At 52.4% G+C, this 20,675-nt stretch overlaps 1 protein-coding gene across 1 annotated transcript in view; it reads left to right on the top strand.

The window, feature by feature from the left end:
- GNB5 (G protein subunit beta 5) overlaps positions 1–20,675 on the top strand; it is a 41,680-nt gene extending 21,005 nt beyond the window's left edge. The window contains exons 4-12 of the mRNA XM_040968724.1: positions 1,712–1,753; positions 3,596–3,672; positions 8,626–8,758; positions 11,303–11,446; positions 13,508–13,599; positions 15,442–15,490; positions 17,766–17,862; positions 18,694–18,860; positions 19,814–20,675. Coding sequence (XP_040824658.1) covers positions 1,712–1,753; positions 3,596–3,672; positions 8,626–8,758; positions 11,303–11,446; positions 13,508–13,599; positions 15,442–15,490; positions 17,766–17,862; positions 18,694–18,860; positions 19,814–19,825 — 813 coding nt within the window. The 3' untranslated portion in view covers positions 19,826–20,675. The remainder of the gene's footprint in view (positions 1–1,711; positions 1,754–3,595; positions 3,673–8,625; positions 8,759–11,302; positions 11,447–13,507; positions 13,600–15,441; positions 15,491–17,765; positions 17,863–18,693; positions 18,861–19,813) is intronic.

Genomic DNA, 20,675 nt, shown 5'->3' with positions numbered 1-20,675 from the left:
GGAAGAAACTCCAGGCTCCTGGCTTTGGCTCAGCCAAGCCCTGGCCATTACAACCATTTAGGGAGTGAGCCAGTAGATAGAAGTGTGCTCTCTCTCTCTCTCTCTGTAACTCTGACTTTCAAATAAATAAATATTTTATAAAATTAAAAAAGGAAAAACACTGGAAAAGAGAAAACAAAGCTTTCATTTCTCACCGCCTTTTCACAACTAGAGCCTGTCTAGTTCTGAGTTTTTTCCTCCCATGATTGTTTTTACAGAGTGGTTGTCAAGATGTGTTTGTTGCCTTTATGCATCCTCTGAAGTGTGCCACACGCTGGGTTTCCGTGGCTTACACGCAGCTCTTACTGGAAGGGGAGGGAGCAGGAAGGGCGGTCACGGTGCCCTGGCATGCCCTGTCCCCTCCCGGTGCCGCAGAGAGCTGGGACGTGGGCGGGAGCTGGAGGGGAGGCGGGAGAACACGGGGACCCTGGAACAGACTCTGACTCATCAGCCGCCTTCTCCCTTACAAGGCAGGAGATTAATCAGCCCAGCCAGGTGGGCCAAGGGTTTGCGGGGGTGGAGGCCCCTTCCCTCCAGGTTTGGAGGTCCCAGGCATCTCAGTCTGGGCTCATGGAGTGTACAGGATGGGTAGGCCATGGGTAGCCAGGCAGTGGCGTGAAGGAAGCCCCTAACATGGACTGGACTCCCCTCACCCAGTGGACCAGGGCACAGATACAAAGCACCTGCCCTGCACACCTACTGGTCTACCCCACATATCATCAGTTATGAGCCTGAGTCAGAGAAATTGACCAGAAGAACCAACATGCATAGGAAAGGCCCAGCACCAACTGTGACTTGCTGTGGAGGGGCAGTCCTTCCATCTGCCCAGACACCCTCATGGGCAGGGACCACCCTGCACAGGGCTCAGCTCTGTAGGAATCAGAGCTGCTATAGGGTCCTCTCTGGAGGGTCCATATTGCAAACAGATGATACTCCCCACTGTCCCAGGAGTGGGCTGCAGCTGTGGTTACTTGGTTACTATGACAACAGTGGCAGGGCTGCCTGTGTGTCACCAGCCTGGTGCCCACCCAGCGGAGAATGCTCCTTAGTCACAGCCCAGCTGCCCACAGGCCCTGCGCCTCCCCAGGCACACGGTTTGCCCCATCCTTGGTGGAGGTAAACAGTGAGAATGGGGATCTTCAACATCTGGGAGCACTTGTAAACATGAGGCTGATCCTGGCCCCACTGGGGGCAGAGGATGGGGGACTTAGGGTACACACCAGCAGGGAGCCTGCACAACAGGGTCCCCAAGAGAGGGATGGCAGGGAAGGGATGGGAAGGGAAAGGCTTCCTGTTTACCTGGCAGGTGCCCACAGGTGGCTTCAGGTTTTTCTTCCCCTGAATAGCTGTTGGTATTTGGGTATGGGGGCTGACAATGGCGCACCAGCAGCCTTGCTTGGTGGGCCGGTGGTTTAACAGAGGGGCTGGACCCTGCTGCCTGTAGTTGCAGCTCTGCAAGGGATGTGGGGCAGAGGACCGGGCCTTTAGCCAGGCTGGCAAGTTCAGTACCACCTCCCTCCTGGCCTTTGTTGAGAGCAGCCCACAGGGTCTGGGTTGGGTGGGAACTTGCTCTGGCCTTGAACTCGCACTGGCATCCGCAAGGGATTCGTGGCGGTCCTCTGTGAGCACTTGGAACATCCCCTGACCTCTCTTCTCTTCTCCCCGCCCCCAGGATGGAAAGGTGATCGTGTGGGATTCCTTCACCACCAACAAGGTGAGGCCTTGCCCCCAGCTGATCCTTCTGGTGCCCTGACCCGGGACCCAGCCCTGTCCTGACTGCCCCTCATGTCCCCCTGCAAGTGGTCCTTCTGCTCTCTCAGGTTAGAAACGCCCGGAAAGTTTGTGCATGCTGCAGCAGCCAAGCCAGACCCATGCTGCGTTTTTCATTTCTTCTCAGGATGCCACCTCCCGCCCCGCATGCCAGCAGGGCCAACCTGGAGGGTGCAGACAGGAAAATGCAAGAGGGTGTGCGTGGGGAGCACGTCCCCTTTGCACTGTAGCTGCGTTGCTTATTTATAGCAGCCCTAAGATTCTAGGTCACATGTGCCCACTTTGGCTTTGCCCAGGCTGCGTGGCACTGTGGAAACACACATGTGATAGGCAAGGCAGGGGAAGCTGCAGTGGGGCTCATGAGCCGCCCTGCAGGGCTGTAAAGTCTGAGCCCTTTGTAAATCCTACCCTGGGCATGCGCAACTCAAATAAGATCCAGGTCTAGTCTCTTGGGACCAAGGCTGCAGTCTGAGTATGGATTCGCTTGCACACCTGTGTGCCTGTGGGCGTTTGCAATAGAGTTGCATATTCAATATGGATTCCAGTGTTTACTTAGGAAGAAACCCCTTCCTTCTTGCTCTGTTTCAAGAAAAGGAGGCCCGTGTCTCAGCTCTGCATTACTATGAGTAGGTCACGCAGTATCGCGGGTGGCCCTGTCAAGTGAGGATACAAAACCACTTTTCAGAGAGGGGTCTGTAACAGTCAGGTACCTGGGGGGGTAGTAGAAACAGCTGCTTACCCATTGGCCCAGGGCATTCTTGTGTGTCACCTGCTACTGTAGGGAAGTGCACGCGAGCCCCTGCCTCTGACCACACCCCTTGGCATCTTCCTTCCAGAACGGGCTGGGTGGGCTTGCGTTGCTTCTGTCTCTACACGGGCATGGCAGGGAGCACATTCTGATGGTTGGAATGCCACGAGGGTGTGCTGTGGACCCTGGCCAGGAAGGTGTCCTGCGGAAGAGTGGCCACTCCATTCACACAGAGACCACAAGAATTGTGGCAGGCAGTGTTGCAGCCTAGGTTTGTCCCACAGAAGAACAAAGAACCAGAATAGGAAAGAAGGCCTGCCCATGCATGTAGTTGGGGAGGCAGTGTGAGGGCCAGGCAGGAGCAGCAGGCCGACTGTGTGGGGTCACATCTCCCTAGAGTTGGGACCAGGAGCAGAGGCAACCAAGTCCTACACAGAAATAAGGCAGATGTGCTGACAAACGGGATCGCAGATTGTGGCGCAGGCAGGGGCACCCCAGCCAGAAGCCAGGGGCTGCTGCACTTACTGCCCCGTGCTCCCACTTCTACTTCTGTGAGTGTCTCTGTATCACAGGAGTGCAGCCCAAGGCTGCCCCTCTGGGAATGGCTTTAGGATGCTGTCATACGTACACATGTGGACAAGCTCAGGGTCTATAGAAAAAGCCCCCCAAGAATCTGAGCTCATTAGGCCAGGGAACTCGGTACTGCCTTTTAGGGAAAGGAGCGTTGGTGTTCACCCGGGGGCACGAAGGGGCTCAGAGCCAAGAGAAGCACAGCGTCAAGGGCCAGTTGCCCAGCTAGCTGGGAGTGTCACCACACCGCAGGCACTCCTGGGACATGCCGTTTGGTTGTGTGTGGTGAGACTGGGTCTCCTTGTCATTCTCAAGCCCACCTTTACACCACACACTTCCCTTTGAGACCACAGTGAGTGCATTCCTCAGGCGGGGCCTCGGATGATTTTGTTGGGTGAAACTTAGCTGTGAAGCGTTTAGCATAGCGGCTTCTGTCGTTGCGCCGTCACTGTCCCTGTTACGTTTCAGGAGCATGCGGTCACGATGCCCTGCACGTGGGTGATGGCGTGTGCCTACGCCCCGTCTGGATGTGCCATTGCTTGTGGGTAAGTTGGGGCTACAGCGACTTTCAAGGCCTCCTGGTAGCCACAAAGTGCCGTTCTCTTGGCAGAGGGCAGCAGGCCAGCAAGAGCTTGTCATCTCAGAGCTTGCCAAGCAGTGTGTTCACTCCCTCCCTGAACTTCCAAAAAGAAGAAATCCCAAAACTCTCTCATGGTTCTTTTCATGGAAGAAGGGACAGAAGCTTAAGTTCCTAACCCATCCCTGGCTCTCTCCCTTGCTGTTGGCGGGGCTGTAAACCAGTGTGGACATTTCAGAAAACCAAGCTGGTCATGTGTGCCAGAAATGTGTAACCTTTGACCTAGAGACACATCTAGAAACTTGCTAGAAAGGGGTGATCCAGGGAACAGTGTGCTAGCCTAGTGGCTAAAGTCCTCACCTTGCATGCACTGGGATCCCATTTGAGTGCCAGTTCTAATCCCAGCTGTTCCACTTCCCATCCAGCTCCCTGCGTGTGGCCTAGCAAAGCAGTGGAGGATGGCCCAAAGCCTTGGGACCCTGCACCTGCGTGGAAGACCTGGAGGAAGCTCTTGGTGAACCAGCAGATGGAAGAGATTTCTTTCTGTCTCTCCTTCTCTCTGCAAATCTGACTTTCCTATAAAAAGAAAAAAAGGATGATCCAAAACTCAAGAAGTCCATATGAACAACATTGAAATGATTATTTATTTTCATTTTATCTAAAAGGTGGGGATGTGGAGGGAGATTTGATTCTCCTTCTTTACGCTGGTTCCGTCCCCAAATGCTCAAAAGCAGCCAGAGCTGAGCCATGCCAGAGCCAGGAGCCAAACCTCAGTCTGAGAGTAGCACTTGGCTGGCTGGCTCCTGAGGCGCATCAGCAGTGAGCTGGAGTGAGAAGCAGACCTGGCACCTCTCCTGGGCAGCAGTGTGACCGCCGTACCACACACCTGCCCTGACCCTGCATTTCTGATTGTGGCTGTGACACAGCGTCTCCCTGCCTGGGCATGGAGCATCCCGCAGCTCCAGGGTTGCATGGATCTGCCTGTGCTGCTATGTTTTGTTTTGTTAAGATTTTGTTTCATTTTATTGGAAAGTCAAATATACAGAGAGGAAGAGAGGAGGAGAGACAGAGAAGAAGATCTTTCACCTGCTGATTCACTCCCCAAGTGGTCGCAATGGCTGGAGCTGAGCCAATCTGAAACCAGAAGCCAGGAGCCTCTTCAGGATCTCCCACACAGGTGCTGTGTCCCAAGGCTTTAGGCCATCCTCGACTGCTTTCCCAGGCCACAAGCAGGGAGATAGATGAGAAGTGGAGCTACCGGGATCAGAATCAGCGCCCACATGGGATCCTGGTACTTGCAAGGCAAAGACTTTAGCCACTGGGCTACTGCACCGGGCTTGTTACTGTTTTTAAAAAAGATTTATTTTCTTTTCACTTGAAAGTCAGAGTTTAAAAAGAGGAGTAACAGAGAAAGAGATCTTCCTTCCCAAACAGCCACAGCATCCAGAGTTGGACTGATCTGGAGCTGGGAGCCAGGGGCTTCTTCTGGGTCTCCAAGATTGAGCTATCCTCCACTGCTTTCCCAGGTCATTGGCAGGGAGCTGGTTGGGAAGTGGAACAGCCAGGACTTTAACCTGTGTCCGTATAGGATGCCAGCACCACAGGTAGAGGATTGGCCTGCTCTGCCCCGCACCAGCCCCGTCACATTTTTATGTCCATCTCTCGTTTGGGTCCAAACTGGAAAGCTAAAACCCCCCAGAGGATTGGTACGATCTGCTTCCATCGGTTGTGATCGTTAAGTATTTCTCACCTACCATATACTTACTGCACACACCTGTGTGCAAGGCACGGACTAACAGATGACTAAAATGCCATCCTCCCTCCAAGCAAGGAGGGACCTTAGAACGTGAGAATGACCCCAGGCCGCACACCCATCAAGTGACACACGTCACTCTGATCTCCTGTAATCACCACAACTGCCCCTTCGATCCGTGGGTGGGCTCTGCCCCATTCATTGCTGGGGAAACAGAGGTCCAGGGATCCCAGAAAGAGTAACCAGGAATGTAAGATTGGTTAGGTCCTGGAGCAGAGTTTCAGCACACGATGCAAACCATCACTACCTCTTGTGACAGTACGAACGACCCTAAGGGAAGAGCAGCCGACTGAGCTGCCGGGAAGTTTGTCTGAGGCTGCTGGGGGGATGGAGGGACACAGCGCTGTCATGGGCCAGGGCAGGCATGGGCCCCAGTGTGCCTCCTTATTCCTGTAGCCCAGGGGTGGCGAGCATCCAACCTGTGGACCATAGACAGCTCTCCAAACCATTTGGTCCAGTTCTCCCGAGGCAAATGCAGGTGGGGCTAAAAACACTACATCTACTGCAGGACAGTTGTTAAATCAATAATCCTATCTGACCCATGAGGGATGTGATAAATACCCAAATGACAGGGAAAAAAATAAAATTCCTCACTCCTGCATAGCCCAAGAGCAAATCCTCCTCACCCAGACCATCTATAAAGGAATCAGCCAGGGCCGATCACCGCTAGCAAGCCAACCAGGTGTCCACCTGTGGCTCCAAGCAGGTGGAAGCAGGCGGGGAAGCCATAGGGACCTCTCACTTCCCCAAGGCCTCAGCATGGAAGGGACCCTCCTCTGTATTGTTTCCTCTTTAAGGCCTCAGGGGACAGAGGCTGATTTTACGGAAGAGATAGAAAGAGAGCAAAGTGAACCTAGAATGCTTTCCTGTTCCTAAAAGTAAGAAATGAGTAAAGACCAACAGGGATCCTAGGAAAATGGCCCAGGAGCTGGCTCCGAGGGGCGCCCATGTCCACATTTGGGACAATTGGAGCCTCAAATGACGTAAATCAAAATGAGCACAGCACAAAGTGCCTGTAGCTATACGGTAACGGGGAGGATGAGTCCTCTTTTCAGAAAACGCAGACAGCAGGTGCAGAGGGCATTGTCAGGTGACAAAATCACTGTTTTGATCCCCCCGGGGTAACATTTGATTCAAACAAAGGTAATCAGGTAGGAAAGGTTGCTGGAGACCAAATTAGAGAGAGAGGGAGAGACAGAAGGGAGAGATCTAGCATCTGCTGGTTCACTCCCCTAATGGCTGTCATTAACTAGGGTTGGATCAGGCAGAAGCCAGGAGCCCAGTACTCCATCCGGGTCTCCTACATGGGTAGCAGGGGCCTATGAACTTGAACCATCAATTGCTGCTTCCCAGGCACATTAGCAGGGGGCTGGATCAGAAGCAGAGCACCTAGGATTTGAACCAGCACTCCATTGCAGGATGCTGGCATTGCATGTGGCTCTTTCACAGCACCAACCCCAGGAAAGAATATTTTCATGGTCTCCAGATAACAGACTATAGGTTATTACTAATCACAAGCAGATTACCTCTGCCTGGGAGAGATACAGTGAGCTACCTGAACCAAGTGATGGAAGCTGGTATCACCAGTCTTCGAACAACAGGTATGACAAGCCCCCTGAATTCCTGCAGTGAGAGAAGTATAGCATACACTCTCACCAAAACTGTTACACATTCCTCACCTGAGAATCTAAACTCTGAGTTTTAGAGTGCCAAACTCAGAATGCCAGCATGACACCCCAGGTGGACCTTACCCACCTCATGTGATACCCACCTTCACGTGAGAGGTCCCCATCAAAACCCAGGCACATAAGGGACTCTGCAGGTAGGGGTGTTTGGCCTGGCAGTCACACTGCCGGGGAGGACCCTGAGTCCCACCTCAGAGAGCCTGGGCACCCTACCCGGCTCCAGCTCAACTGATTGGCTTCCTGCCACCCCCAAGGGGAAGTGGGGTTGAATTCCTGGCTCCTGGCTTTCTGTCCTGGCCGCTGTGGGCATCTGGGGAGTGAACCAGCATATGAGAGTGTGTGTGTGTGTGTGTGTGTCCCCATTGTCTCTCACACACATTTTTAATTTTTGTCAGATACACTGCCGTGTATTACCTTCCTGCTATCTTTATTCCTGTAAGTTGTATATGGAACATATGAATTATATATTTAGGTTTGAATCTTAGCCCCAAGATAGCTCACTATATTGTTTTCGGTTTTTCAAAATACAGTGAAATCCAAAATCTGAAACACTTGTGGTCCCAAACACGTTGGATGAGGAATTCCCAAACCTGGAGTATGAGACTTTCTGTACGTTGTATAACAGCGAGCCCTGGCTGGATGTTTCTAGCCTAGCAGCCACGGTGCCGTGTTGGAGGATGTGGGTCCAGTGCTGGGCCCCGTCCCGACTCCAGCCTCCTGCTAACAGACTCTGGGAAGCAGGTGCAGGTCAGATGATTTGGTTCCTGCCCCTCCCATGGGAGACCCGGAACAAGCTCCCGGTTCCCAAGCACAGCTCCCCAGCCATGGCAGGTGTTTAGAAAGTAAACCTGTGGTTGGAAATGGTCTCCCTCTTTGTCTCCCCTTCTTTCTCAAAAAATAACCTAAGAAGCAGACCTGTGTTCTCTTGCTGGGAATGACCAACAGTGGGCAGGGCTTGTTCCGTAGTGAGAGGTCCGAACGTGGCAGGCGCAGAATGCCTGGGCCCGGGCCAGAGCATAGCGGGAGAACCGAGCATGGGGGCTGCGTGGACGCCTTGTACTTGTCTCAGATGTGAGAATGCATCTTAGGCACGTGGGAGAGTGTTCTTGTGTTAGGATATGTCAGTGTGAAAAACTGAAATGTGAACATCTGAGTTTGCACTCAAATGGTTCACGATTTCTGCCAGACAGATGACAAATTGGTATGTCTGTGAGCCAGGCGAAGGACCTAGCGTGTTCACTGTACTGTCCTTTCTGGTTTACTGAGGCTTTGGAGCCCTTCGGAGAAGAAGGTCGGGGGAAGGCTACAGTACAGGGTACTGGGATTGAAGGCCAATGTTGAGACGTCTGCGTGAATGACAGTGTGCGCATGTCCCACTGCTCTGCGGGAATGACCCCTTGCCGCTTCTCTCTCCCCATGGCAGCGGTTTGGATAATAAGTGTTCTGTGTACCCACTGACGTTTGACAAAAATGAGAACATGGCCGCCAAGAAGAAGTCTGTTGCCATGCACACCAACTACCTGTCGGCCTGCAGCTTTACCAACTCCGACATGCAGGTACGGAGCAGTGAGTCGGGGCGAGGCCGGGCAGGCAGCACCTGCCACAGGGTGTGAGCTGGTAGCTGCTGGGGGAGGAGGCCTTGATTGTGTCTTTCTCAAGATGGGTGTGCCCCAGCAGCTGGCTCTGAGACGAAGCACCTCATCCTTCTGACTGTGGATGTCAGCTTTTAACACAACCGGAAATGAAAGAAGGGGTGGGGTTTACTTGGGGTGGGGATGGGGAAAGCAGAGGGAATCTTCAAGGGTGGAAGGCGCAGTCTCCCAGGCTCCTGTGCATACATGGACCTGCGTGAGGCTTCCCTGAGCTGCCACATGCCACCCCACCAGCACACACACACACTGTCTATAGCTCTATAACTGATGTTCTTCTTTTAACAAATGAAAAAAAGAACAATTTTCCTTTCTTTGCTTTTTTATGGACTTTATTTTTCCTGGAAAGTCAGTTGCAGAGAGAGGAGAGAGAGCTCTTCCATCTACTGGTTTGTACCCCAAATGACCACAGCAGCTGAGTAGACCAAAGCCAGGAGCTTCTTCCTGACTTCCTATGTGGGTGCAGGGGCCCAAGGACTTGGCCCGTATTCTGCTGCTTTCTTGGTCCCTAGGCCTTTAGGTCTTTAGGACAGAGCTGGATTGGAAGTAAAGCAGGCAGGATATAAACCATCCATATGGGATGCTGGTGCCACAGGTAGAAGCTCAGCACCAGGTCCCCAGCCCAACTAAATGTTTCTCTTAGCACCCCATCGTTGATGTATTCAGCAAGTCTTCCTGGGCACCTGCTACTCACATTGCCAACCAGCAGCTGACCCTGGCTCTGGAAACCCAGACATGGCCGTGCGGGATCACAAAACTCAGTCCTGGTTGGACAGTTGGGAGGCACTGGGAGAAGGACAGTCACAGGCTCACTGCTAACCATGAAGTGGTGGTCTGTATGGGAGGGAGCGCAGCCATAGGTGGACAGTTGGGGAGAGGAGGGCGGGGTACAGAGCCAGATTCTAGAACACTCTAAATGCCTGGGCTGGACATCTGGAGCTCTTGCAGAGGTCAGCTGGATTTGGGGTTTTAAGGAGTTAGGCTAAAGTCTTCACAGCTGGCAGGGGGGAGTCCAGGTGGCAAGTGATTGCTCACCAGAGGGGCTGTCTGAGTTGGAGGGGCTCCAGTGGGCTGTGCGTGCACCTACTATTTCAGCCCACCCAGGAACACTGTAGGCCTGTTCAGTAGGGGTGCAGTGTCCCCTGGAGAGTGACAGTGACCTCTCCCAGATGTCCTTTAGCAGAAATCCTTCATGAGCTGGTTCACTCCCCAAATGCCCACAGCAGTCACTTGAGGAGGCTTGCGGCTGGGAACTTAGTCCACATTTCCCATGTGAATAGCAGGGACCTACGTAACTGAGGCTGCTGTCTTCCAGGGTGTCACTAGCAGGATGCTGGGACTGGGAGCAGAGCTGCGACTCAAGGTTGGACTTGAACATGTTAAAGGATGTGGACCCCTCCCCCCAAGCAGAATTTTAACCATGACAAACACCCCACCCTCCTCATAATACCCTCTTGCCTCCAGACTAAGAGTGCAGCTGTGTGCCCCAGCTCACCTCTTGCTGTGCAGACCCCAGCCTGTTGCTGCAGTAACCCGCCTTCCTCCTCCACCTGGTCAGCACTCACTCATTCTTTCAGACCAGACCAGATGTCACCCCACTGGGTTTGGGACCCCTAGAGTCTGCATTTCTCACACCAGGATAACTCATCAGGTCCTGGCCTGCTCATTGATGTCCACGCCCCCAAGCAACTGTCAGAAACACTCACTGTGCAGCAAAGCTGAGTCCACTAAAGCCACAGGAAGGAAGGGAGAAGCTCAGCTCAGCAGAGTCTGAGTGGTGTCTCACAACGGGGAGAGGAGCAAAGGGCCTGTACGGGCTTGCAGAGGCCAGGCTGGGTGACCTGAGCTTGGGACATGCAGGCATGGGCAACACTGGTTTATGACCCAGCAACTTTGACTTGGTGACAGGAGGGCAGCCCGGCACCATCAATGACAGAGGCAGCCCCCCCTGCTCTGGGAATAGAAGCCACAGGCGGGTGTATCTAAGGGCTGCCCGGCTGGCTGCACAGCCAGGGAGGTCCTGTGTCCAGCAGCAGTGTCACCCAGGGACTTGTGGGTCCCTCCTCGGGCCCTTCCTGTTGTCTAGCAACCCAGTGACTACCATGCACATGGTGTCTAAGAAGCTCCAAGTGTGTGGCTCGGGGAACAGTGGGAGGTTCCATCCAACCCAAGGTCATGGAGCACTTCTGTGTGCCAGGCAGATGTGGGACCTTGCAGGGGCCACAGCGAGGATACTGGGGTCCTAGCCCCCGAGGGGGACTGACTCTGCCACATATGACTCAAGAACAGTGCCCATGTCAGAAGGCCATTTTTGCCTTCTTGGTGGAAGAGAGATATGTGCTTGAACCCAGAGTGAACGAACTGCGCCTGTGTATGTGTGTCTACACAGAGAGCTTGTTCTTCCCAGTGGAAAAGTCCATCTCTGACTGGCTCACCCTCACCTCCTGGCAGATACTGACAGCGAGTGGCGATGGGACGTGCGCTCTGTGGGACGTGGAGAGTGGGCAGCTGCTGCAGAGCTTCCACGGCCACGGGGCTGACGTGTTGTGCCTGGACCTGGCCCCCTCGGAGACAGGGAACACCTTCGTGTCTGGGGTAAGGACCCAAGGGCAGCCTGGAGGCAGTCTCTGCCCATTGGGGGACAGGGGCTTCAGGCAGCAGCTACCATCCTGCCTTGTGCAGAGTGGGGGGCTGCAGGAGAGGTCCTCAGCCTTCCCTCCCACACACACCCTCAGCGCCCACTGCCGTTAGATGCTGGCTCCAGGTCCTGGCAAGGGCCTCCTCCGTTCTGCCCCTGTTACTCAGCTGCCCACAGAGGCCCTGGAACAGTCTCCTGTGTGAGGCTGCCCTGCATGGTGCACATCTGTCACATTAGAAAGTGTCATTTGCAACTAGGTAGCAGCGACTTTGCCCCTGACAGTCTGCAGAGCCCCTGAGTCCCTGGATCACTGTGAAGGGCCAAGAGCTGTGATGTGATCAGGACTTCAAGGCCCGTGAAACACACCCCTGCAAAACACACACACCACCCTCCCCTGGCTGGCCACTTCCTCCCTCACACCCCGGGCCACAGGGAACAGTGTGTAGATGGAAACATAGACTTAAATGATAAGCTTCCAGTGTTTTTTGAAATCCAGGCGTAGTGTCATCATAGCACATTTTGCATGAACTTCTGGAAGCCCCCCTCTTTCTAGAGGGCTGGGTCAGTGAATGTAGCTTTGAAGACAAAGGCGTGACCTAGCTGGGGCCCAGCTTTGCCATCAGCCACCCCCACCCTGGGCACAGTGGCCCATAGTGCTTCCTGTGCCCCTGCCAGGAAGCCATGAGCAGTGAACATGGAGTTTGTGTGGGCAGAAGGGGCACAGCTCTCTGTGGATGGCCTTGGGACAGGAACAGGGAGCCGGGCATCTGCAGTGCCCTTTGTTCCCTGGGGGAAGACCTCCAGCCCTTCTTCCACAGAGTCAGGGACAGGGCAGTGACCTGGGGGCAGGGCCTGCAGCCAGGGGGCACCCAGGCCCCCTGGGAGTCACACTGGGTGCATGTGGCCTCCCTCCCCTTGGCAGGGCCCCCAGCTGCTTCCTTGACCATCTGTCTACATTTCCTCCCTGTGCCTCTGTGGAGCTGTGTTTCTCCTCTAGTATGCTATTTTAAGTTATTAGTAACATTGTAGGTTATATTATCTCTTATGGAGCACCAACCTCTATACTCATGTGTGTCTGTAAATATCTGAAGGCGCTCCTGATTTCTCTGGCCCCTTTCTTGGAAAGGCTGTCCGGGAGCTGGGCCCTTATTGGGGCAAGTCTTCCTGGGCTGTCGGCCATGGTCCGTCATCCCCCAGCCATGGCTCAAGGGTGAATCAGCAACTCAGACACCAGTTTTAAGTCCCATACTTCTTCCAGGTGACTGTTGAGATCCCACCATTTACTGCATAAGCTTGATAATAGGATTGCTTGGCCAGAATTCATCAAAACGCTTTGGGAACTTTGGTAGTGTTTGATGACAAACATATTTGTCATTCTCTGGGTCGTGTTAACAACCCAAGGATGGCATATATTTTTACAGGTGTCAAGGTGGAGGCCCAGGGAGGTGACCTGCCTGCACTTCCCAGCTGATGAGCAGTGGCAAAGCTGTGGCAAGGGCCTTGGTTTGCTGACATTGGCACCACCCTACTACTGAGGGTACAGGTGGCCCCAGAGCGTGTGGCTCTGCACTTCACATGGAGCTGGGGCTCCTGATTGCACAGTGTCAGCACTATCAACCCACTCAATGAATGTCATGAGTTCAGCTAGGCCCCACCTATATATGCTGTCTGCCGCTGACCCTGGGAGGCCAGTGAAAGGAAAGGAGGGAAGAGAGTAAAGAAAATTACCAGTAGGAAGCCAGCTGGGGGTGGGGGGGGCAGGGCAGGGTTTGCCTCTGCTCAGAAATGTGGAACAGAAGGAAGAATAAAGACAGTGGAAGCCAGATGCCTCCCCGTCCGCCCCCCCCCCCCGCTCCCTCCCACCTGTGACCTTGTTCTGGCTTCCTCAGGGGCCCCAGGTAACATTAGTCTCGGAAGAGTGGGCTGCCAGGCACTAACTGGTAGGAACAGGTGGTCTCTTGCATGCCTGGGACTCATTCCTGCAGTGACCCTAACTTTGGGTAACTTTACAATTGTAGGGATGTGACAAGAAAGCCATGGTGTGGGACATGCGCTCCGGCCAATGTGTGCAGGCCTTCGAAACCCATGAATCTGACATCAACAGTGTCCGGTCAGTGAGTATGATGCCCCCATCGCAGCTCTGTCCCGTCAGTGTTACCTGTCCTTCTCCTTAGCCCAGGAATCACATCCTGGGCGGAGAAAGGCCTGCCTGGGGAGAAAGGCTGGCTTGAGGTGGAACTGAACTGCACTCCAGATCTCATGGAGAGTTTTGGCTTAACTGTACAGGGAGCAATAAATAGACCCTTAAAGCAAGTCAGTGGTTGTCAGCCATCCTTTCAGCAGGTGTTTAATGAGAGTGTATTTTCTGGACCTTATTCTGACTGTTGATGAACAAGAAAGGCAAGGTCTCTAAGCCCCCAGAGGAGCTGAGCTAGACAGAGTCCAAATACTGTAACATACATACTCTGAGATCCTGAGAAGCACTCTGAAAGAAATAAATTAAGCAGGGATATTTCCCAGAGAGAGGTCAAGGAAGACCTGTGTGGGAAGGCGGCCTTCCAGCTGAGACCAAGGTGATGAGAGAGCCAGGCCTGCAGAGTTGGGGGCAGAGCACAGAGGTGAGGTGTTGGGGGGTGCTACCAAAAGGCTGGAAGTTTTGAGTTGAGGGGAGATCTGTGGCCAACCTGATCATGTTTGTCTTTTAACAATTCCTTGATCCTTGGGGCTGTGTGGTGGATGGATCACAGAGCGGGGCAAGCATGGGAGTGTGATGGCCAGTTAGAAGGGGGTTGTGTGAGTTTAAGAGGGAAAGGCCAGAACTGAGGGAGCCATGACCGACACAGATAAACATCAAGAATCAGGGAGGTCTTGAAATCTTACCCATTTGTGAGTTAACACTTCACGGGCTGCCACAGCTCATGGATGCTTGAGTCTGCCAGGTTAGAGATGAAGGACTGATGAGTAAGGCGAGAACCAGAGCTTCCTGATGGTGCTGGGTGCTTGAGCCCCATTTCTGCAGAGTGACAGGGCGGTCGATGCCTGCAGACTCAAGGAGATGCAATTCACAAGAACTCTAAGGCAGGGAACCCAAGTCTTTAATGTGGGACAGAATCGGTGATGGGCAGAAACACAGGGAGGAGCAGTGCTTGCGTATGGATTCAGGGACTCCGTTTTGGGCCTAGTTAAATTTGTGATGTCCTTAAGACCTCCAGCACCTAGATTGTATCAGGGTCTGGGTCCTGGATCCTAAACACTAAGTTGTGTCCTGCCTTACTCCTCACAACGGGCATATGTTTTAGTGTTGTCACGTTTTTAGGAAGGGAAACAGGCTGGGCCAGATGAAAAATCACTGGCCAGAAGTGTCCCCCCATATCCAGAGGACAATGTAGACATCACAAGGTTGCGCTGGACATCTGATTCCAGGGTCTGCTTTGGTAACCACCTTCTTGTCCTTGAGCCCTGAGCCATGTCTTGGGAATTAGGTGTTAGATCTGAGAAAGCTACACATACAGGGGTCTGCTGTGTGTTCAGTGTCTCCTACAAACAAGAGTACTTCAAAAAGCTCCTGGAAAATGAAACTACCAGATGTATGTTTTGCTTCAAAAAAAATGCCGAAATTCATGCATGTGAAAAAAGCATGGATTTCAGCATTGTTTGCACGAAACTAAACTTGCGTTTTAATCTCACTTTTCATGAACTTTTTAACGTACCCTTGAACATATTCCATTCTAAGTACTCCTCACCAAGACCCCACCAGGCTGGTGTCACTGCCTCCTGTTTCCTGGGAGCTCCTCCAGTTCTGCCTCAGATGTTGCTTGTGTCCGTAGGCATGAAGACCCTGATTTGGAAGGCCCAGCAGGGGCAGCCTTACTGGGTGGTCCTGACAAGTGTCCAGGAGTGAGAATGACCACACTAGCTGAAGTATTTTTCTGATCATACTTTCTCTCTGCAGGTACTACCCAAGTGGAGATGCTTTTGCTTCCGGGTCAGATGATGCTACTGTGAGTTGCTTCTTAAAATGATTTGCATGTATTTGGGAGGTAGAAAGGGAGATGGAGCTTCCATCTGCTGCTTCATTTCCCCAGTGGCCACAACAGCTGAGGAAAGGCTGGTCCCTGCTGGCAGCTCCACCTGGGTCTTCCACATGTTGGCAGGGACCCAAATACTTGAGCCTTTTCCTTCTGCCTCTTAGGGTGTACATTAGCAGGAAGTCAGACTTTGAGAAGGATGTGGGACTCAAACCCACGCATCAGGGTTCGAAATGGAATGCAGGTGTCTTAATTGCTTCCCGCCAAACACCCACCCCGATGTAAGTTTGGAAGTTGTTGAGAGCTTTTCCTAGCCAAAAGTTGAGAGATGTCAACTTAATTTTGTTTTTAAAGGATAACTTTTTAGACATAGATTTAATCATGCATATCAAATGAAGAAATTTTTAGGAAATATTTGCTTGAATCTCTGCCCGAGACGACCCAAGTTGGATGAATTTCTCTCTTTATGTGTTTAAGCAGTTTGCTTTAAATTTGCCTTTTTCGCCTAAAAGCAGAGATTGTGAACATTTTCCCATGCTACTAAACACTCCTCTGCATTATATTTTCTTGATGATTGAATAGCATTCCCTGTGTGGGCATGCTGTGGTCTGCTTGACTAGTCTTCAGTGTGGGGACATTGAGCTTTGCGCAAGGGTTTTTTTCCTTCCTGTTGAAAACATTGCTAGAGGTAAAGATTTTACACCTCTCTTGGTACTCAGAGTTCTCAAACAACTTGCTGAGCCAGAAATACACCTCATTTTATCAAATTATGTTAACTTTTCAAGAAAAAAATAAAACTTTTCTCATTGCCCTCAAACAAAAATCACATACCTTACTAGCAGTGAGCTTTAATCTAACTTGCCACAGTGGAAGCAGCTACAAAGCACTAGATTGAGAACTTAGTTAATAAGGAAACTTTTGGTATTTAATGTGTTGAAAAAGCATTAAACAAAAGGACAGACTTTTTGGAACAATCCTTGCCACATGTTTGAAGACCACGTAGAACTCCTTAGACAGGATTGGGGTTGCGTAGTCACAAGAGGAGTACACCAGTTTTTAAGAGGATGAAGTGCAGACTTTACAAAGCAGTAAATTCACTATGGTAAATGAACACCAGAAAATATTTTTAGAGTCACCTATAATCAAAGAAATGCAGCTGTAAGTGATCTGCTGCCCCTTTGTGTCTCAGATTAAGAAAAGCTGCCCCTGGGTGGAGATGCGGGCAGTGAGATAAAGGGACTGTCGCTGTGTGCCTGAAGGGAGGCCGGAGCTTTCAGCATCCCCACCTGGTACGTGGGCGTGCTGCTGCTCAGAAACAATCTGTCCTAAGGAGTCTACTCCTTGGAAGAGTAGGCCTGTGTACACATAACTTTACATAAGAATAGTCAAAAAAAAAGGAATAGTCATCATAATGTTATTTGTAGGAGAGAAAAATTAGATATAACCAAAACACCCAACAGGATACAAACCGATTGTGCTATAGCCACAAAAGGAATACACAGCGGTCATAAATAGCACTTGTACTGAAGATTAACAACACGGGAAAATGCTCCTAACACAGTGTGAACAGGTGCAAAGAAAGAAACATCCATTTAAGTAGACAAACAAGACCAGTGTTAAACCGCTGCCTGCAAGACCACATCTCACATGGGTGCTGATTTGAGTCTGAGCTGCTGTCCTTCCAATCCAGCTCCCTGCTGTTGCACCTGTGAAGGAAGTTGGCCCCAGTGCTTGGGCTTCTGCCCCCCATATGGGAGACCCTTGGGAAGCTCCCGGCTCCTGGCTTCGGCCTGGCACAGCCCTAATTATTGCAGCTGCTTGAGGAGTGAACCAATAGGTGGGCGAGGCCTGTGTCTCCCTCCTTTCTTCGCTCTGCCTCTCAGTAACCCTGCCTCTCAAATACATAAATCTTTAAAAGAGAAATAGACAAAAGCATAGTGAGATACAAGGAAACAACCTAGACAATTGTACATCCAGGATGCAACATGACTCATTTCTTTATAGATTTTCGGGTAATTGCTCAATTTTGTGTGATGAACCTGGGCCCTTTCCTGGAAAAGGGGGAAAAAAAAGTGGGGTTTCAGTTTTGGTTTAGTTGACCGTGTGCTGATGGGTAAAGATGCGTCAGGACTGAGGGGTGAAAAAATGAGAGAGAAACCTGGAGGAGGTGCCTTCCCTCATTCCTTGGGTGGCAGCAGCCCCACGGAGCTGGGGGTAAGCGCTGCCCTGCATGTCTGTGTGTCCCCAGTGTCGTCTGTATGACCTCCGGGCTGACAGGGAGGTGGCCATCTACTCCAAAGAGAGCATCATATTTGGCGCCTCCAGTGTGGACTTCTCCCTTAGCGGTAAGTTTTGCTTGCAGCAACCTGCCCTGGAACAGGGGCCAGGCCCTCAGCGAGCACCTCCCACCCCCAGCGCCCACTCTGCAGCCCGCATGAAGCTTTCAGCAGCAGCTGCCTGCGGGCCTGCGGGCTGAGCTGGACTGGCTGGACTCCTTCACCCCACCTGGCTGTGCCCCTGCCTCACACTGTCCCTCGTGGCCATGATGAGTCGTTCACACCTGCGCTCTGTTCTCCCCTCACTCACAAGGGGGCAGTTCTCAAAGGATGGGGGAGTGTGAATTGGGCCCCTTGCTCAGTGGCCTGAAACTTGGTGCTCCCCACCCTTGCCCCCTGCAGAGGTGCAACGCTGCCAGGGAGCTCCCTGGACGGGTCCCTCTCCCGGACAGCGCCTGCTTCTGCATCTGTACCTTTGCACGAGGTGGGGGAGGGGACGCCCACGCGCTCTGCCTTCTCTGCATGGGCATTCATGAGCTGACTCAGGTGGCACTTTGATTCTCTGGCTTGAGTTTGGCAAGGCACGGATTGCAACAGGACTACCAGTGATGGGTTCGTGCCTGCACTGCTGCCTCGAAGCCCCGCATGCTCTACACGCACCGGGCCCCCATCTGACGCCCTTAGCATGCAGCACTCCAGGGATCCGCCTGATTCTCAGCCTCCCAAGGCAGCAGCCACTGGCCTTCTCTCCTTGAATGCCCAGTGCCTAGCACAGGGAGTCCACTGCCTGTGGGATAAAGGAATTGCCTGAATGAGTGAGCGAATAGATGAACAAACGACAATCATGAAAGGAAAAGAGAAGGAAGGGGTTTAATAACTATCATCTGGTCCCTTGGCCAGGCCGCCTGCTGTTTGCTGGATACAACGACTACACCATCAACGTCTGGGATGTGCTGAAGGGCTCCCGGGTCTCCATCCTGTTCGGACACGAGAACCGCGTCAGTACCCTGCGGGTGTCCCCCGACGGCACCGCGTTCTGCTCGGGATCCTGGGACCACACCCTGCGCGTAAGAGAGATGGCTTTGTGTTGTGCTGGGGTGCGGGGCAAGAGAGAGAGGGCTCTGAGGAAGCAAGGCTGGTGCGCCAGACCCAGAGGTCAGCTCAGCTCCACTCTCGCCACAGGAAGAGTGGGCTGCCTGGGGGCACCAGGGAGACAGTTGGCACTCACTCCCTGTGGAGGGCATGGTTAGACCAGGCGACCAGGACATTGTTTTCAATCCTGGACATCTGAGTCTTGGGGTTCAAGCCTTTGGCACAGCGAGGCTGCCAGACTCTGCCATATGTATTGAGAGCTCCACAGACACACCAGAAGGTCGCAAAGCCCTTGAGAGGACTCGTCAACTCTGTGTGTGTGTGTGTGTGTGTGTGTGTGTGTGTGTACATATTCAGGAAAACTATGACCTTGAATTCCGCACTGCGCTTGAGGTGCAAGATCACCAGCTTCGAGAGGCCCCGTGCTGTCTCAGCAGGCATGCATGAAGCGCCAGGCCTGGGTGAAGAGGTGTTCCAGATGGGGCACATCTGCTGCACCCTGCAGGAGGGGAAGGGAGTGGCAGACAAAGGCTTCATTCTCTCCAAGTTGTCCTGATGTCTGGGAGAGTGACATTTTCTAAAGGGCCATGACTTGAGTGGCCCAGGCTTAGTAGGACAAAGAAAAGGGTTTTTGCAAATTAACCTTCCCAGGCAAGAGTATGCTCAATGAGCTCCACACAGCGAACACTTAGGGTTCAGATGATCCCATCAGACTCTCCCAGCAAGGAGGCCACAGATGGCTGCGCCCAGGTGCCTTAAGGGCAAGAGGGGTCAGGCTCCCTGGGCACCTCCGAGGCACCAGGCGCCAAGTGTTTTAAGGTCTGTGAGCTTCTGGTTTTGGATGGATGTGTGTGCACATGCACACCTGTGTGAACAGACTCTTTAAACTCCTGTTTCACAAGTTTCTAACGTGTGTGTGTTTTCACAGGTCTGGGCTTAATCCTCGTCCCATGACGCAGTCCTACGCACCTGAGGATAGGCCGTGAGCTCTTCCCTGACAAATCCCGAATCCGCCTCCCTGCCAGCAGGGCTGAGGGCTTGTTGCCACGTAGCTTAAGGGAGCAAAGTTCAGTAGGCGTCCCCAGCGTTATCACTTCCAGCCCTGGAGCACACCCGCCAGAACCTGCCAGTGTAGTGTGTTTTGATTGCTGAGCACTTTCTGATGCTTGTCTGTTTTTAAGGTCAGCCTAAATTGTCCTGGCGTCAGCTCAGGATCTTAAGCAGTAGAGTGCACCGTGTTCCCTGGAGCCCCGGTCATTTGCAGAGCACTTCCACAACCTGGCTGTTCCCGTGTCTTCACCTTCTCCCCCAAGTGCTGAGTTGGAGAACTGCACAAGACGGGCTGTGTGGATTCATCTACAACGGGAGAAAATGTCAAACCAGATGTTATTAGACAGAAGATAACTTTTAAAAAAAAAGGTGTTTTTGTTATGAAATGTCTTTCTGGGCCTCGCGTTGTCTTTTTTGAGATGAGACATTTTCAGCCCCGTGAATTTATAAATGAAGCAGAAGTGTGGGAAAAACGGACACGGGTGTCTGACCCACGACACGTGTGCTGCTATGACTCATCACTGGGACGCGGTCTGGACTTCTCTCGGAGGGCACAGTGGTGACACAAACAAGGACTTTCTGAGTGGGAGCACGAAAAGTAGATGTATTGGACACATCTCGGTCCACATGAATCTGATCCTGTAAGTTACATTTGTGTGTGTAGCACTGCCTTTGGAATTTGATGGATAAGTATTGAGTGATAGTAATAATAACCCTTGTTCTTCTCACTGAGTCAAACA

This window comes from Ochotona curzoniae, unplaced genomic scaffold (genome assembly GCF_017591425.1).
Source record: "Ochotona curzoniae isolate NIBS_2020 unplaced genomic scaffold, NIBS_Ocur_1.0 scaffold_4701, whole genome shotgun sequence".
Classification (NCBI taxonomy): domain Eukaryota; kingdom Metazoa; phylum Chordata; class Mammalia; order Lagomorpha; family Ochotonidae; genus Ochotona; species Ochotona curzoniae.
The sequence above is the reverse complement of the archived record's forward strand: the minus strand, read 5'-3'. Positions and strand labels throughout refer to the sequence as shown.